At 40.8% G+C, this 18,608-nt stretch overlaps 1 protein-coding gene across 1 annotated transcript in view; it reads right to left on the reverse strand.

The window, feature by feature from the left end:
- The window catches only part of arhgap42b (Rho GTPase activating protein 42b), a gene marked incomplete at both ends in the record, with an annotated part of 56,451 nt that extends 39,406 nt beyond the window's left edge, over positions 1–17,045 (reverse strand). Inside the window, 2 exons of the mRNA XM_079225257.1 lie at positions 300–395; positions 16,892–17,045. Coding sequence (XP_079081383.1) covers positions 300–395; positions 16,892–17,045 — 250 coding nt within the window. The remainder of the gene's footprint in view (positions 1–299; positions 396–16,891) is intronic.
- Between the last annotated feature and the right edge of the window lie 1,563 nt (positions 17,046–18,608).

An 18,608-nucleotide genomic window follows, 5' to 3' on the forward strand; every position in this document is an offset into this window, starting at 1 on the left:
TCTATACACAATGGCCAAATCCCATTCCAAGAATTTGCAGTAGTGTGCCTAGTGTCTGAAAACAGCTCCCAATGAATGATAAAGCACTCCCAGTTTTTTCTATTTACTTATGTACAATTGGTCAAATATAATTATGGCATTTATTGAGCACTTGGTCCCGAGCCAGACGACACGTGTCAGCACTACAGCCAATGGTGTTCAGATATCTTCCAAGAAAATCCAAAGGGAAATGAAAGAAAAGGTTGTGATCGAGGTGACAAACTGACTGATTGGGAAGAGCAGGGAGGTAGGAAGCTTACCAATGTTCACCTCGTCATCTGTCTCTGCATCACCGATGCACTCAAACTGGAACTCCTGCAGGGACTGGGAGAACTTCTGGACGGCAGCGGAGAGATCTGGAAAGTCGAGAGGCATCACAATAAAACATTGCACAAATGAATCACTGAAGGCATGGGTCAAAATTGGCAGCAGGTGACGAGAAAGAGAAACTAGAACGTCCAGGCTCAGTATTAGAATAACTACAGCATCGACGTAGTGGAACTTAAGAAGCATATTGGCTCGATAATTTCGAGGAGCAGCAGAGCGAGATAATGCACTTTTATGATCTGCTGACTGTCCAGTTCCATGCCCACTGACATTCATACAACAGCAGTTCTGCAAGTAGCTGCAATATCTTTTAAATTTAATTTATCACTTGTCCATTGATCATCATGCCGACATCTGTCCGAAAAAATTAAGCCCAGCTGAGCCGTCTAACCTTTGTGTCAAAAATGATACAGTACACGTAGAGTTAAAAACGTTTGGATGCTCTCTCTGCTTGATATACATCCATGATGTATTGCATTCCAGGAGTTTAGTTGTGATAAAGGGTTGTCCCAATTTTTGACAGTCAACATTTTTGTATTACAGCTTTCCAGCTGGAAAAAGTCCTGCCTTTAATTAAAATATTCGCTGGTGATGTCAGTGGAAAAATAGATATACCTAAAGGCTCAGTATTTGAAAATTGAAAATTTGCATTCAACGCTTAACTTTTAATTACTTTAAATAACACTAGATAATTTAAGAGGATACAGGATACATTTTAAATCCATCAGTTTGGAATGTTGAATGGGTCTAAATACTATAGTACCCATGAGCCTTAGCAATCGTTATTGAAGAGAACAATAAGCCAGAATTTACCAAGAGCAACTCTTAAATGTGTATAGTGATGAGTGTATCAAGTCCAATCGAGAGCCAGAGAAGCTTTAGCGCCCGCTTACCTAATACTAGAACTCACGCCTTGTCATTGTTGCAGTTTATCTCCATGTCTGTACAAAATGTTATCACTTCAACATTTTGACATTTGTGTGAAATTGTCATAAGAATTCTGAATTCTTGAGTTGTGTGAGGCCGCTGTCACTTTGACCACCAAAATCTAATCAGTTTATCATTGGGTGCGAAAATTGAAGAAATCCCCCCTCTAGATTCACTTCTCTATTATCTACGGACTAAAAAGACAAGTAGATGTAATTTATATTTACAATTTTTCTCTGATTAAACATACTGTTTGTTGTGACCACTACTCTTTTTTAAGTTGTAACACTAATTGTTTCACTTTTTGGAAAAACTTTCATAAGTTTATGTGGAGTTTCGTAAACTTAAACTGCCCAATTAGCCAACATCATATCTGGCATAACTGCTGAACCGCCTAATAGCTGATTTTCAGGGGTTGGGAGTTCACCTCTCTGAAATAACTATGTGTATAAGCTCAACAAAAATCTTTTGGTATTTTGAGGCAGAGGAGCTGGTGTTTCGTTTTAAAGTGCCGAAGCTCAGTGGGTTAAGGTTTGATCTCCGGCTCCTACTGTCCGCATGTCAGAGTGCCCTAGAGCAGGACACTGAACCTCAAGTCGCTGCTCGGGCGCTTCACAGCCTCGTACTCCTGATGTGTTTAATGCAGCATATTTATGATGATTGAAATAAAGATTAAACCATTAAAACACATTTCTATAATTGCATGATTTATGAGTTACGACTTGAAAATATGTTTACAATGACTGTGCAAGACAAACAACAAGGGTTAAAATAATATATAACATATAGGGTGTAAAATAAAATCTGGATTTTGTCTTAAAAGTTGCTAAATCAGTCTCAAATCAATCTATTTCTCACTCACTCACTCACTCACACACACACACACACACACACACACACACACACACACACACACACACACACACACACACACACACACACACACACACACACACACACACACACACCTTTCCATAACTTTTAACGCTCTGGTTACTGAATCTAGCGCCTTCATGAATAGCTCATAAATGTGTGAAAATGTAGACCTATAAAAGTAAAGCCTATGTATTCAATGATCTGGATCTGATTTACACAAAAATCAAACATGTTGGGAGGAAAAGCGCTACGGCTGTTTTCTAACCCAAGAGGCGAAGTAACTGCAGTGCTGACCAGTGAATAGCTGACCCAGTGCATGAATCACTTCTGATTTTATTTTTTCTTATTATTTCTTATTATGCAACTGATGTCTATTTGTTTCATACCGCGGTTACATAAAGGTCAGTGTGTGGGTCTGCTTTGGTCGCACTGCATGTAGATTCTTGCTTTGGTGAGAGTTACCTATCTTTACAAGTACTTTAAAGAGTGGGATGGATTCAGCACATAATGGAGGCTTTTAACATTTTATAATTCAGCGGAATTTATAATTAAAACGCAAAATGGAGGTTCTGAAATACTCTGACATTTTAGTTGCGAGCCCACACGGTTTGATGTACACACTTTTCGCACTTCCAACTTCCAGTGCCTCATTAATTGCTACTCTCCTTTTCTTCTCTCAACGACAGTCATCTCTTCACTTCAAAAAAGAAAAAAAATGTAAGATTCCTGCCTGGAAAGTAAGAAAAGGCACATATTAATATAGACCGCCTCGTGCTCATAACTGTAATTACTGTGTGCATATACAGTTACGCATGCATTTCATCCTCTGCATGTGCTTCATATCTTGGTATTGTACATGTAAAAGCCCTGAAGAAGGATCCCATATATAACCACATTTACTACAACAAAAAAGTATAAAGTGTGACATTCTCTTGAAATAACAGCAGTCATTTTATCGGTCTCGCCCAACCAAACTTAAATTTTTTTAACGAATAAAAACAGATTTCCCCAAAGTAACTGATAATCTTCATCAACTGTTATAATGACGGCTGAACGTTTAAAGGTATTAAATTACTATCCTTCAAATTTCCAGTGTCTTGTCTAAGTCCATAATGGATTTGGTGTTGAAACCTACACGGCTCCTACTGGGACAACAATAGTTAATCTAACCGGCATCCCAAAGTACAAACCGGCCTTAAAAGCCTACACAAATCAATGCTCTCATCTCCACAGGAACATAAATTGCTTGGAAAGCCCGATAAAAAAAGAATCATGTGAGAATTGTCAGCGGGTAGCTTTCTCTTTCTCAAAGAGCAAGCATTGTTGCATTGTGTCTCAGTGTATTTTAGTTATTGCTTGGAACAGAATAACAAGACTTTTACTCAATGAGACCACAGATTGAAAGGCTCTTAAAGACATCTGCACCATATTGAATGAGCGCGTCTGACCACTTGTGAATGTTGCTGAGTCGGCCCTGAGTGGAACTTTTTCCACTGTATTGTGCCAGTGATGTGCTCCTATCATTCCTGCTTTCACTCAAAGGCTGCTGATTTGAAATCAATAGCTTGCTGCAGTCGTCTGGATATGCTCGCAGGGCTATCAATAATGGACGATGTTCTAGCTGTGGCGTTCAGGCGGGCCCCGACCTCACAAAACAGAGCTATTGTTAGTCAACCGAGTGCTCTGGATGGACACCAAAAACCAAGGAATCGAGAAAAGCTATGATAAAATCAACATGATCATCTGGTCTTTGCTTTCTTTGTAATCATTTTTAAGTAACAGTAGCCAATATCAAGTCTGGCTATGTTTGCGTAGCACAGCAGTATCTCAAACTGCTGATTACCAGACGCTCACATGTAGTGAACTGATAAGTTGTGTTTACTTGTTCTTCAATCAGATGGTTCCTGATTTAAAAACAATTTATTTGGATTTAGTCATTTTGTATACTTTCCCCACAGACTTGGGACCTTTTGAGGAACTCAGTGCCTCTAAATTTAGTTCCAGGGACATTTTCCCCACCAAAAAGGCCCTGGTCTGGGCAGTAGCGTGAGATAGTTAAAACGGGACCCAGCGCGCGCACACTCACACACTCACACACTCACACACTAATTTAAGGGAGCGTTACTACTTTTTGCTCCGGGCGCTTTCTCTGCTTGTCTGTCTCGACAGACGTTGTGCCTAAACAAGTCACTGTATGTACGTTGCAATCGGAATCACTTGCAAGTGCCCATTGAACAAATTATTGGAGGACCTGCTTTCTCTCTGGCCCCGCCCACTTCATAGGCCACAGTGCAGCACATCTGGCTTCATTCACTCTCCTGGGTCGGTGGGTATTAATTAATGAAAGTACAGGAACTTTTGGGGTGAGGTTTGCAGGGATGATCGTCGCCGACAGTGCTGTCGCTTCAACTCGTGCACGCCTCCATTCATAAAACAGCATTGTTTTTGTTTAATAACATGAAAAGTAAAGTTAGGCTGTGGCGTCAGGTTCCGGACTCTTTAAAAAAGAAAGAAAAATGAGCGCGAGAGACCGCTCGAGTGAGCTAAGAGGGCTAAAAGTATGAGACAGTGCTGTAAAATTAATACAAATTTTAGTTTTTTTCGTAATGTTTCAGGACTGTTACTTTCCAAAGCACAAATAAATACCCATCAAAGCCCCCACAGATTATTCACTGTGGAGACAGTGTTTTTCTCCTCTGCACGTCATTCATTAGATCCAGCATGAAAGACTTTGCAGAGGTAAATGTCATCGCAGTGAGACAAACCTAAGGTTTCAACAGATTTCTTTAGATGAAACGGGCGGCCACCGGCTGCAGTATGTTTACCCTGTGACCACTGGCAGTCCCACTGCTATGGTAACGCATACAACGATTGGCTGAAGGAACTTTTTAGTTCCTCGAAAAGAAGCCCCTTGATGATAATTATCAGAGAACGTCTTTGTGTAAATGTGACACAGGGTGAAGACATTTAACCCTTTTTGTTAACTGAAAAACTTTTCATTGCAGAACAAAAAAAATTATATATTGTACTTGGTGGTACATTCTGAGCACCATATCACTTCAACAAAAAAGGAAAATAATGCTCATCTAGCATTCTACAGCTACAGCTCTCTTTGGGCTTTGCCAGCTGCTGGAGTGGAAGTGGGACCAAACTTTGGGTCCATATTCCTGTGAAACAAAAAGACAGTACCCACAAGCTTTGGCTATGTTTACCCACTCGCCTCACGTTCATGCCATCTAAAATAGTGCGTTATTACCATCAGTCGAGCTCTCCGTTCATGTTTCTGCAGCAGCCTCCTGTGCAGGACTCCATGCACGCTGCTTGCTTTTGCCGACTTTAAATTATGCTTTTCGAAGGAGAGAGAAAACAGAGCGTGTTGTGCCTGTTGAATAAATACATTAACAGTTTAATAACTGGATGAATATCCAAAGGTTTGTTTTGTTTTGCATCCCCACTCTAAATGAAAGTGCCTCAACAGCCTAAATGAGCACCGTGTAGGATTTCAGCCGTAGCATACACCAGCAGAGCTTAAGGAAATAGGTTGCCTACATGATGAGGCTCTCCAGTAACACCCTGCTGCTGCTATACCTCAATGGGAACATATGCCTGAGTAAATATGTACCGTATTTTAATTAGAGCAGTGCTCAAGAAAGACCTGGCACAACAAGTTTGCGTTTGTTTTCTCTCCATATGCATAATTTATGGAGTTTGGGAATCGCCACAAATGATTTTGGCCCTCTGCTCATTAGTGGGTACGATGGGAAATATTGCTCAAGCAGTGAAAAAAAAAAGAAACCAACTCAGTTGAAGTGATCACAAGACCGAGCAGCAAAGATAAATGGGAACGGAATTGGTATAAAGGAAGATAAATGAACATCTTATTTATTTTTTAGCCTTAGGCAAGCAGTAAAGACAAGATCAGTGTGACACGGCTGTGGACACGCTTGTGGAAACAATGCAGGAAAGGACTCTGCTGGCCGGCTGTTTGACCCGTTTAAATGTTTAAATGCTAACTGTTGGTCTGCATCCAAATAGCGTTGGTCTACTGATAGTTTAAGTTTTTGTTCATTAGCTTTGTAACTGAGCAAATCCATTTACAGTCAGCTAAATGACAAGGCAAGTGTATTAAAACATGTTTATGGTGCTCTATGCAGGCTTATCTGCCATAAGTGTCCATATTACAAGTATTAGAGTAAATAACACCTCACAGTTGATGCAATACACAGCAGCAGGCCACAAATGCTTCCATTGTAGAGGCAAAGGGGAGAAAACAAGGTCTAAAAGACAGAAAAAGAGGCATCTTCATGCGGGTGTAGAGGAAGCAGAGACTTCACAGATATTTCATCTTCCTCCTCTACATCTCTTCTGACAGAGGCAGGGAATTTGGTGCACTCCACTTTGAGCATGTGTGGAGAAAAAGAGCTGTTCTGTGCAGCCGAGTAATAAAAGGAGAGAAGCGCGTCTTTGATAAGGTCTGAATCTGAAGACGGTATTTACCACATGAAGTGGAGCAGTGGAACTAAAAGGGAAAGAAAGAGCTATTGATGCATGAGTTACAAAAGGTAAAAAAAAGACCTATTTTAGAAATTTTGACTCATTAATACACTATTTATACCACTACCTTAAAATAGTGCCTTCTAATTTTATGACACTCAGCAAACGTTTTATCCCCCATCCCTCCCTGTGTGCGATTTTCAACAAAACACACATTTGACCTGCACTGATGGTTCTTCACACAGCAGGCATGCACAAAGAGGAAGCACAAAGAACGATAGTAATGGTGCAGCTGTCCTCCTGTGCAGGCTTTACAGCACATGGCAGTGCGCTGACCATCCAGCTGAGCCGAGCAGAGCCGGGGCTGGATGGAGCGGCTCCTCAGGTCAGTGCCCGGTGTGTGAGAGCGAGAGAGTCAGAGAGAGAGCGAGAGAGAGAGGACCATGGCTGTCAGTCAGTGCACAGCAGAGCCCCCCCCACCCCCCCGCCCTGGTACACCCTTTATCTTGTCTCCAGAGCAACCGCATAGGCTACTACCAAATTCCGTCAGCTGACAACCCGACAAAACACATACAGCACTGCAGGGGAGTCTGCAGGTTTTTTTGTTTTTTTGTTGGGCAAACAGCTGTAGTGCTCGATTGCTTTGATTAGGATAATGGTTATAAAAGGACAGCAGTTCAGATTCTCACAGTTTGACTTACGCAAAACTATGCATGTACAGTTCTGAGGTTGTATGTAACATTTAGATGGATATTAAATATTAAACTATACTACACAAATTCTGTACTCTCTTGGCTCAATGTGTCATCATGTAATTAATGCATCTATATTTTTAAATTTGGTATAGGTATTGCAAAAACATCAGTATACTCCAGAACCGTGCCGAACTCTAAACTTACTTGACTATTAACCAACCTTATTAGCCATTAGAACGTCAACATTTTAGAAAGGCCCTCCAAATACAAAAAGGTGGTGACATTAACAGCTGCTGTCTTTTAATTGCTTCAGGTTTCAGTGCGACGTGTGAAAAGGCCTCCAAGGACACCAACGCATTTGGACCAAACTTGCAAGCGCATAAGTCATAAAAACTGCTTCACAAATATATGAATAGTCAAAAAGAAATCGCAAACAACAAAGAGCAGATATGACGTTTGAAACAGCGGTGTGACAAATGCAGAAAACATAGTTGTGTTTCTATTTGATTGTCAAGTGGACGAAATGTAGCAAAAATAATGCGAAGAAAATAATGCGCTTTTCCATCAACTGGTTTGGAGCGATTAATATCGCGGCTTGGTCAGAAGTTGGCGCTACAGCTATGGGCTTGAATGGCGGTAATCCGCCAGTAGACAGAGTAGAAGAAGTAGAGATCGCGATCTGGAAACAAAAACAAGAGAAAAATAGAGAAAGGCCTTCGGGAATTTGTTTCAACTGGACGGGTTTTAAGAGTTCTTTAATGTGAGCCACTATCGGCCGTGTTTCATGTCTATCTACATATATTTGGGAAGACCAAAAGGTCAGTCATGTGAGAGTTAAATGTTTACTACTTCACAACTCGATTGTCACAGGCGTTTCCATATTTCATTTAGTGCATCAACTCTTTTTAAACAAGGCAAAAATAAAGTGAATGTAAAAATGTTTTTGAGCAAATTTCTGTTCCCGTAGAGCTTTGCGAATGAGACACATGAATAAAAAGTAAAAAAAAACACACATGAAACATGCGAACAGCTAGTACCTCCAAAGTCCTTTTACACAAAGTTTTTACGGTATTTCTTTGTTACAATTACAGCCTCTGCAAGTACTTAAAACATTAAGTATTTCAAAAATGTCCTGTTGGCTGGCGCGTGTTCAGGCATGCTGGGACGTCAGCGAGCTTCACTTCCAGCCCTGTTGTTCTTCCTCACCTGCCAATATTCTTTGGGGTTTTAATGAAGTACTTTAACACAAATTACCGCAGAAAAGCTTTTTAAAAACACTGGCTGAAATGGCACACACATATTTGTCTTTTTACCTAGGCATAAATGCTTCTGTATACGGCCGTCGTAAAGAGAAACACTCGGTCTCGTCAGCGAGACCCTGCTGATTTCAGATGAGACGCTGTTCAAAGGGAGAATGCCTCCCTGCACCGGCTTAATGAGAGACCAGTAGATCTCTTTGATGCAACAGTAGGGTGCATTGTGCCACTTTGATTCCATTTGGAGGGATTGTAACATGAGGTGATGGGGGGGCTTTCAAGGTACAGGCCTCTTGCACCGGCTTACTGTAACATTCGTAGAGTAGTTGAAAAAAAAAAAAAACTGAAACAAAACCATAACTCTAATAGCTGCACACTCGCTGCCGTAGAAGCGGGCAGTTACTTTAGGTAGCAGTTGGTCTAGTATATATATATATATATATATATATATATATATATATATATATATATATATATATATATATATATATATATATATATACACACACACACACAATGTTCTACTATTAAAATACCAGTTGGTGATGCTATTAAAACAGTATTCACATCACTGATTTACAGAGCAGGCAAAGAAGTTTGGGTTGGTGTAAAGACACAATCGGGAACTCAACTCCTTTTTGTTACCATGTCTCTGGGTATTGTTTAATGGTATAAACACAAGTCATCTATAATGAAAGTAAATTAATCTAAATAGATTTCAGCAATGCACAAGTCTCTGATAATCAGAATGTCATAGGCTAGAAAGTTACCTTTTATACCCACTTACCTCTGCAGAAATCATTCCTGCATTGTTAGCTAAATTGTTTAAAACGATTGAAGAAATGGAATAAGCTCACAGCGGGTCTTTGATATGAAGCTGATGCAATGCAGCGGCCTATTCTTCAGCTCCAAAGGAAAAGTTCTGAGTTATTAGCCCCGCGATTCAGCTAGGATGAAATAAAAGCCGGCCTGGCCAGCCTCCATCATTCATCAGCAAGACCACAGCGAGATTTTCCTTCAGAAGAGGCACATGCAACACATCTGACACAACTTCTGAAAGAGAGGAACTTGCCTCTGAAAGAAAAAAATAATAAGTGTTGGACTTAACACAAATAAGATTTGACACATTATTTTGAGTGAGGCCTTCTTGCTCCTTCCAAGGCAGGCGCAATTAGCAGAGAATACCCTTCAAAGTAAGATAATAAATAATAAAAAAAGGAGGCATGTAAAGCAAATTTAGACCCCTCCATTGTCCAAACGATTCCTGACAAAACTTGGCCACCCACGCTTGAGACTTTCAATGTTAGCTCAAACACTTCTTTATGTCAAATAATAAACCTTGTGGAGGACAAACGCATCACCTTCTCCTTTTCAGTCGGAGGAAGCAACCAAAAGCAGCGGCGCGCATTGCCAGGCGAGAGAGAGCGGCGTGACAATCACTTTGACTGACAGAGGAACAACAGAGTGCTTCAGAACAGACCTCAAATCTGGAGTCTAACACATTCCCCCCGCACAGTCTAAGGGGAGGAGGCTTTAAGGAACACAACGTCTAATCCCTTTTATCAAAATCTGTCCATGGGAGGCCCCTCGCAGTGCTGTGTGAGCCACCTCGGCTTTTTATTGCTAAACAAGTCGCACAACATCCTGCTGTATATTTCCGCTGCTGTTACTCAAATTCATCAGACTGGCTAGAGCAGCAGCAATACTTTATTAAAACTGTATAATGCATATGAAACACATTAGGGGTGCCACGGTTATTACGATACTTCAGTCACGATACGATATTATCACGATACACTGAGTATTGCGATATATTACCTTTTTTCAACTGCAAATTGTCTCCAAAGGAAAACTGTCAACATATTTGATCTAATAAGATAAAGTTTTTATTGCAGCAAAATGGGATTGTCAAGCAGACAAACAAACCAACACTGTCATAAATGATGCAACTGACAAACTGAACCGTTTGTATTAGTCTACATGGACGCGTCATTCTCACTCTACGCACCAGAGAGGGGGAACAGTTATCATTTCCTCCATCCACCATGGAAATAACAACTATTTCTGCTTTATACTTGTTGTGGATATCCCAAAAACGTCAGAACATCAAACGCCCTTGTGTCTGGGTTCATAATACTATCCGTAGGCAGACAGAGCCCATTTTTGTTTTGACCAACTTCCTACCAATCACGCTGACCCGGGACCTCTGCTGACCTCACCACAAAACACAACACCACCTAGTGGACTGAAAAAGCAATTTTGTATTATTATTCTAAGACCAAAAGGTTTGTAATTGATATAATAAAAGATCAATACTTGGCTTCCGTATATCGATACAATATCGCCATGCAAAATATCGCGATACTATGCTGTATCAATTTTTTCCCCCACCCCTAAAACACATACACCCACACACTGAGACAGAATGATGTCCGGCCAAATGCTATCTGCGGGAGGATGGAGGGGGGATGGTTGGTTACACAAGCATGTTTACAGGACATTTCCTGTGGCTGAGCCTTGGGAGCATCATCTGTCCTCAGACAAACAAACAGGCAAAAGTTCCCAAAGCTGAGAGCTATTGTGAAATCCCTTTTAAGAAGAGAAAAAGAAAGCCTTTGCGTCACATCTCCATCAAATTAAACAGTGACTCATTTTAGCTCTATCAAGTTGCACGAATATCTTGGAATTATGCAGAAGCACAGTTGGAGCGAGTAAAGAAGCCGTTAAATACTGCAGTTTTATTTATTTTATAATAACACCCGTGCGTGTCAGCCGTTCATTACTGTGTCCCAGGGAGGAAGCATCACTCTAGCTGGGGAACAGGCGTGGGCACGGGGGTGATGGCTAAGACTCTGTCAGCTAACATAATAACAGGCTGTCTTCTAGTTTAGACTGGGGCTGATCTGCCGACATTCTTTCAGGCTTATGACAATTAAACACTTACTCAGATTCAAGAATCTTCTTAAAGAGCAGCATAAAAAGAAAACAAAAAAAGGTTTTAATAATAGCTGTGAAGAGAATGAGAAGAGAAGGTGAATTTGCATCTTAAAATTGCGAATTATTTCTGAACATTTTAGGCTGCCGGCCTTCAGAGCAGATATCTGAAGTAATTGCAGGAGGACATGTCCTACCTGCTAACTGCTATGAGCGGGGAACAAGCGGCCGGCTCGTTATTTAGCAAATGTGGACAAATTATGTGTGAAGGACACGAGCCGTCGCCCAAAGGCTGCCCGAGTCTCTGAGGACTCCATCACTGCACTGGGACCAGCTGTGGCCCTTTAGCGCAGTGTTTTTTATACACATGTATCAGTGACATTACAATATGATCTATATTGGGCATGTATAGCTAATGTACCACATAATAAGAGTCTGCGTCTTGGCAGTGTGACTAGGAACAGCTTCTTCTTTTCTTTTTTTTTTACAATACTACATTTTCTGTCAGCAGCTCAGTTTAAACCAGTCCGTCGAGCAACTGTGACATCACCCGTAGCCCTCTGAAAGGATGTTGTGGAGCTTCTCCTCTAAATCAATTGGCCTGCTGTATAGCAGCCGCTCTCAGGAGGACACCAGCTCAGACACAAGGCAACTACAGGCTCAGCGTGAAATGACGGAGAGCAAATTAAACAAGTTCTTGTTGGAAAACAAGTCATCTAGGGATGGTGAGCTGAACAGTCTCAAGTATTTTGTTTCCCGGGAGTTGGCCAGTCCATCTCCGTCGAAAAATGCTAATGAATATCAGCTTTACAGTACATGACAGGTGGCGGGAAAGAAAACTGCAAATGGGATGCCCTGTGGTGCTCTGTGTGCGTTTGATGCAAAGTGATCAACATGATGAGTTGTTCCGATTCTGATATACAACCATGATGGAGGAGGTGCACAATTCCTCCGCCATGTCAATCATTTTGTTTAAAATCTTGAGTTAAAATTGTCACACATACACACGCGCACACACAGCGTGAGTGAAGACGACATAAAGATGCAACACCTTCCAGTCCAAAATAAGACGAACAACCGTGAAAACATTTGGAACAACTAACTGTTTTATTATGAACATACAATAGAATTCCAATTGTCCATGAAAGACATGTTACAATGTTTGTGTATGCTGTCAATTATAGTTCTGAGAAAGAGAAAATAGGAGCTTTTAGTCATTGTGACTGTGGCTCCAAAAAAAACTTCGTTAGTTTTCACCTAAAACAGCAAATCTGGGTACACAGGTCTGATAATTAAACACAGGTGTACCAGCTGACATTTTGGGCACCCTATTCCACCCAAACCCTCTCACTATCTGAACGTTACCACATAGATTTAAAGTATACATTAGCCTCCGATGTTGCCTGGCTACCTGCCAAAGTGCTTTGTAGACAAACTCAACAACCACATCTAAAATGTATCATGATTGGCCTCGTGTCTGTGGTTTCTCCCAGCCGACTCACAAAGGGATAATTAGTACCTTCGGTGTATTCAATTACTGCAGTCATGCAGGGGGATTAATAAAAGTCAGCAGTTGTTATTTGTACCAGGTGTGAACAGTCACTGCCAGCCACAGATAGTAAGGAGAATCTATTTACTGCATCTGCAAATAGATACCTCGTACCTGCAACACATTATCCACACCAACAAATAAATCAATTCAAAATGTAATGGGATTTGGGAACATTTAGCCCACAATCCTCATCGTGAGCATTAATACATACATTAAAATGGATGTATGCTTAAGACTACAATGTGTTTTAGCAACAGGTTTGCATAGAGGGGAGGCACAAATGTAGTAGACATTGGTGTATTGTATATTTAGACCAAGAAAAGGCCACGCTGAGTTGATTGATGGCAATTTGTTTGATGCTATGATTAATCCAAGAAAGAAGTAACTAAGAGACTATGCACCATTTCTTACCAGACCAAAGTGACTTTAAACATACGACTGACTTCCCATACACATGTACATTAAACACGCACACACTGTAGTAGTTACACACCGATTAGAAACTGCAACCATCAAAATCTCAGTAATGTGCAGGACCATTTTACAGGTAAGGTATTAACATGAAAGTCAACCTTGGCTCAACGGGGCCTCGTTCGCACCGTCGGCACAAGAGAAGGCAAATGAATTATGGTTTACTATTCAATTTTGAAACATGAGATGATTGCTATTAAAAAAAAAAAAAAAAAAAAAAAAAAAAAAAAGGGGTCCATTAAAGGTCTTCCGGTAATGTCACCACTGCTGACGGGTCATAAATGGGTCATAAACCTCCGTGGCGTCCCAAGTTAAAGACCATCAATAATTTACTTCCGTCTGCTCGCTTCCTGCGCTCTCACTCCGCCCCCGAACGAAACTAGCTTTCCAGTTAAAGGACTGTTCCACTCGTCACATCGAAGACTGGACAAATACAACCCGAAAATCCTCTCCTATAACTGGTTGAGATGTGTGAGTTTGTGTGTTATTTACTACAAAAGTTTACTCATTTAGGTGCATCTCCAGTTGATCTTACATCCCTTTATTTTAACTTTTAATTTCTCCAGAGACAGGCCACTCGGAACATGAAGGGCGGGATCCAATAGGGTCTAAACTAGACCGTTTTTCTGCATCAATAAACCAATCAAAAGCAATCAAAGTCTCAGTTCCCTTCCCACTGTCTTATATGCATAGCACAAGCTGGAGCATTAAGGTCTTATTTAGTATTGGTCCTCAGACATCCTGCTGCTGAGTATTCTCCATGAATAAACCATTCCACAGGGTATTCCTGTCCACCTGTGGTGCCCTGCCCAATGACAGAACAGCTTTCCTGCTTAAAACGAAATAAAGAAGTATGAAATAGGTTTGGCTTAAAGATTCTTCCAGCGGTAAGGCATGATGACCAAAATGCTAAGTGCGCCTCAATGTTTTTGTTGACATCAAATATACCCGTAGAGACATGGAACTGAAACCGTGTGAACAAACTCAAGTATCTTGCTCCAACAAGCTATCACTATATTGCACATTTTTTGCCCCCGACATCCGCTGAGAAAACCCTTTATTAACATTCAAATCTCTAAACAATTAGTTACTAATACATTCAAGCAAATTTCTTGTGTGCAAAAGAAGAATGAACAAAATTGCGTACAATTTGCACAATTGACCCCTGAGTTGACTCTCAGTGAAACTGTCATATTCTGAACAACTTTAAAACATTCTTGCAAAGTTGGAGCCATCAAACATGCATGTATGACATGGTGTTGCATACCGTAAACTACGGCAGGTTATTTCATAAATGTAGCTTCTTTTTTTTTCCCATGGATGTCATTTTGAGGCAAATTCCATACCGTGCATGTAAAACCGTTAAAACATACAAATCCTTTTCTGTGTCCTACAATTTTGTGCAGTACAGAATTGTCCCAGGAAAACCTTTTTCCTGCAGTTAAATCTGGAATCTGAAAAACGTAGCGGCATCCATAACAGCATTCAGCGGGACACACCTGACATTTGTGTACAGAACAATAAGCTTTCGGTGTCAACAAAAAAAACATTTGTACAAAAGAAACATTTCCAGGGTTGACAGCCATGATGGAAAAAACTAACTTTTAATTTTGGTGGTGTTCGCTAATTTAGAGACACAATAAGGTTTTGAGCATGAATTAAATGTTTTGGGTGAGAAACTATTATTTGCAGACATGCGGTAGAGTTGTGATGTTACATGAAAAACTGCTTTGACAATTGCGTTCGCGTCTTAATGAAGGTTAGGACAATAAAAGCGATTGAGAAAAACTTTAAATGTAAAAGTAAAGGAACTTTTTGTGAGTAAAGGAACTGTCTTTTGCTGTAGTTGTATTTGTGTTTATTTAACCATCATTATCAGCTTCATCATGCTTTAGAAAAAAAAGGGATATATCATGCACACCAGTCCCATTCCTAAAATAACTGATTAGTCCAGGAGAGGCGATTAGTATCCCAAAAATAAGCATAATTTCTAAAAGGACAAATACGAAAAGGACAATCTTGCTTTCCATACGTTCTATGGTTTCTACTGCCTGAATATGACTTGACCTGTTCACAAGAGCAGCACAACGGCATGACATGTACATGTGGATGTGTAGAAACGGTGAGGAAGAGTGAAAGCATGAATAGGAGGAGGATTTCTCACAGTAAAAAAGTTGACAGGGACATGTTAGGTTGAACCATGGGGTGGGGGGGAGTGTTATTGCACTGAGTGATGGGTCAGTGAGTGCACTACAACACACCGCTGTGGCCTTCCCATCATCCTCCTCCTCCTCCACCAGCCGGGCTTACTTTCCATATTTATAAGGCCAAATATTTCTAATCTTTCTCCATTTCACAGACACACTTTTTTGGACCGGAACAGACCTCACTTCACCCCCTTTCCGGGATTCTTCCAACGAGAACAGGAAGAACACTATAAAAATCAGCATTGTGGTATTTGAGATGGAGAGAGGAAGTGGAGAGGCCAGTGACCCATGACTAGAAAGTGTGAGCATCCTCATCAAGACAAGTCATAAAGGTCTCAGGCTGGGACATTTTTTCTTTTTACTCACTTCTCAGAAGTGACTTGAACGAGGGTTGAAGCACGTTTCAGTAAAGGACAGAAGTGTGTGTGTAGATATACACACACACACACACACACACACACACACACACACACACACACACATACACATATATATATATATATATATATATATATATATATATATACATACACACATACACATATATATACACATACACATATATATATATATACACATATATATACACATACACATATATATATATATATACACATATATATACACACACACACACACACACACACACACACACACACCTACCTACCTCTGCACTAATACTCTCCGTTAGATAGATAGATAGATAGATAGATAGATAGATAGATAGATAGATAGATAGATAGATAGATAGATAGATACTTTACTTATCCCCAGCTACAGAGTAAATATACAAATATTAAGTATGAAACCAGTCACACAGACAGAAAAGCAAACAAAGTCCTGGAAGTATAACACACTCAGAGTAATTAATTATCTGTGTGTGCGTGTGGCGGCTTTTTGGGTCCAGATTTAAAACCTTTTAAATGGAGGGTTATGAGCTCGCGGTGTCTTCGCAAAGGGACGGAACCATTCAGACACTTTGCGCAGTGGACTTTCAACACGCTGCAATGAATGCACCCGCTAATTACAGGTCGCCCGTGGCTTTCAGGTATTTAGTTTCTTCGAAAAGGTTATTTCTGGACCCCGTGGGAGCGTTTAAAAAGGACTACTTACTCTTAAGCGCCGTGATTAGCATGTTCCCATCCTTGATCAGCTCTTTGATGAATTTATTGGTCCGCTCCAGCTCGATTTCGTGGCATTTGAGGCGCTCTCTGAAGTCCGGACTGTCCAGGAACGAGTCACTGAACTCCAAAGTGGGGAGTCCCATTGTAGCAACCTTAAACGACGAAGTGTGCTTTCAAACTTTACTCGAAGTAGACGCGGCTTTTTCCTTTACATCACGTAGCGCCGCTGTGATGCGGCTGTCTCACTCTCCGTCAAGTTCCCCCAAAAACCTTTTACAGCTCCGCTTTTTCGTCTTTCACTTCCGCTTTGATTTTTTCCCCTTCTTTTTGGGCTATACCTGTGGTAAAAACATAGTGGTCGTGTGACTCCTGCTGGTTAGTTTCGGCTACTTTGAAACAGTTTCTGTGGACCAGCTGTCGGTCTCTAATCTCACACATTCAAGGACTAGATAGATTATACAGGTCAAAACGATACAAAAAAACACATTAAACACAAAAGCAGACAAATAAAATGAAACGTATACATCCATAGTCCTTCCTTTTCACAGAGCTGGCTCAACAGGTTTCGGGGGTTGCTGAGGAGAATATCCCAAGGCCCACTTCACTCACTTAATTTGAATCAAAAACCACCATCATTAATAAACAGGGTTAAACAGGCCCTTCTGGATATGCCACATTTTGACACAGTAGGAAAAGCACAGGTCTAAACAATGATTTTAATGATGACTGAATTCCATTTCGCTGCTTATTATTGCAGGATTCCCTTGCATCCACGCCCACTGACACTCTCACCGGACACTTGAATAGAACCGAGCCATCGTTAGCTTGATTTGTAACACCTGTGCTTTAGGTAAAATGTGGCTGTTGTGAGAAAGTGCCTTTTGAATTTGAGTTTCTGTGCAAATACAAAAATAGTACAAAACCTGTGAGATAATATTCGTGTGCGCACACACTAATCCTATGACAAATTAGTGGCCACCATGCCCAAAGCGCCGGTGCACATGCTTTGGGGCCACTTTTGAGTCAGCGCAATGTTCAGCAGCAATATGCTCGAGCCATGTCGACACTGATTTAATGAAGCCTTTTAAACAATGTTACACCTGCCTGGCTATTCTTATATTTCTGTGACAAATTTCCTTCCGCTTCACATCCAAATACAGCGACACAAACAGCAGAATTCTGTTGGCTTCCCCCCCACCCCCCCGACAAATACAATATATGTAACTCTTGTTTATCAGTGCTCCAATTTGCTATATTATCCTATGTTTTGTTTAATTCTTATCTTATTATTACACCCTCAAAGCTGTGACTCAGCCAGCATTTCTGGTTAAATGATGCCATGGGGCTTGCTTTACTAAAGCAATGGAGTGTGCTGTGTAGAAAATTATAGGTGACAATGCATCATACTGGAATTAGTGAGGAGAGGGATCTGAATTAACACATTGGTAAATGGAAGTAATTAAACTAGAGCATAATTTGAGTTAAAGGAATTCGTCACATTCTCCTCACGCAATGGGGAAGGATAGTGATAATGATGTCACACCCCAAAAGAGTATTCTTGGTAGTCGTGGAGCGGAGGCTCTGTCTTTGAGATGCCTCTTTCTAACTGATGGTGCTTTAGAGCAACATGGGGCTGAGAAGCGGTTTTATCTCTGAGCAAAGTGCAAAAAAAAAACAATCTCCACGGAGAGGCGGATGCTGCGGCA

This window comes from Taurulus bubalis (genome assembly GCF_910589615.1).
Source record: "Taurulus bubalis genome assembly, chromosome: 10".
Taxonomy (NCBI): Eukaryota; Metazoa; Chordata; class Actinopteri; order Perciformes; family Cottidae; genus Taurulus; species Taurulus bubalis.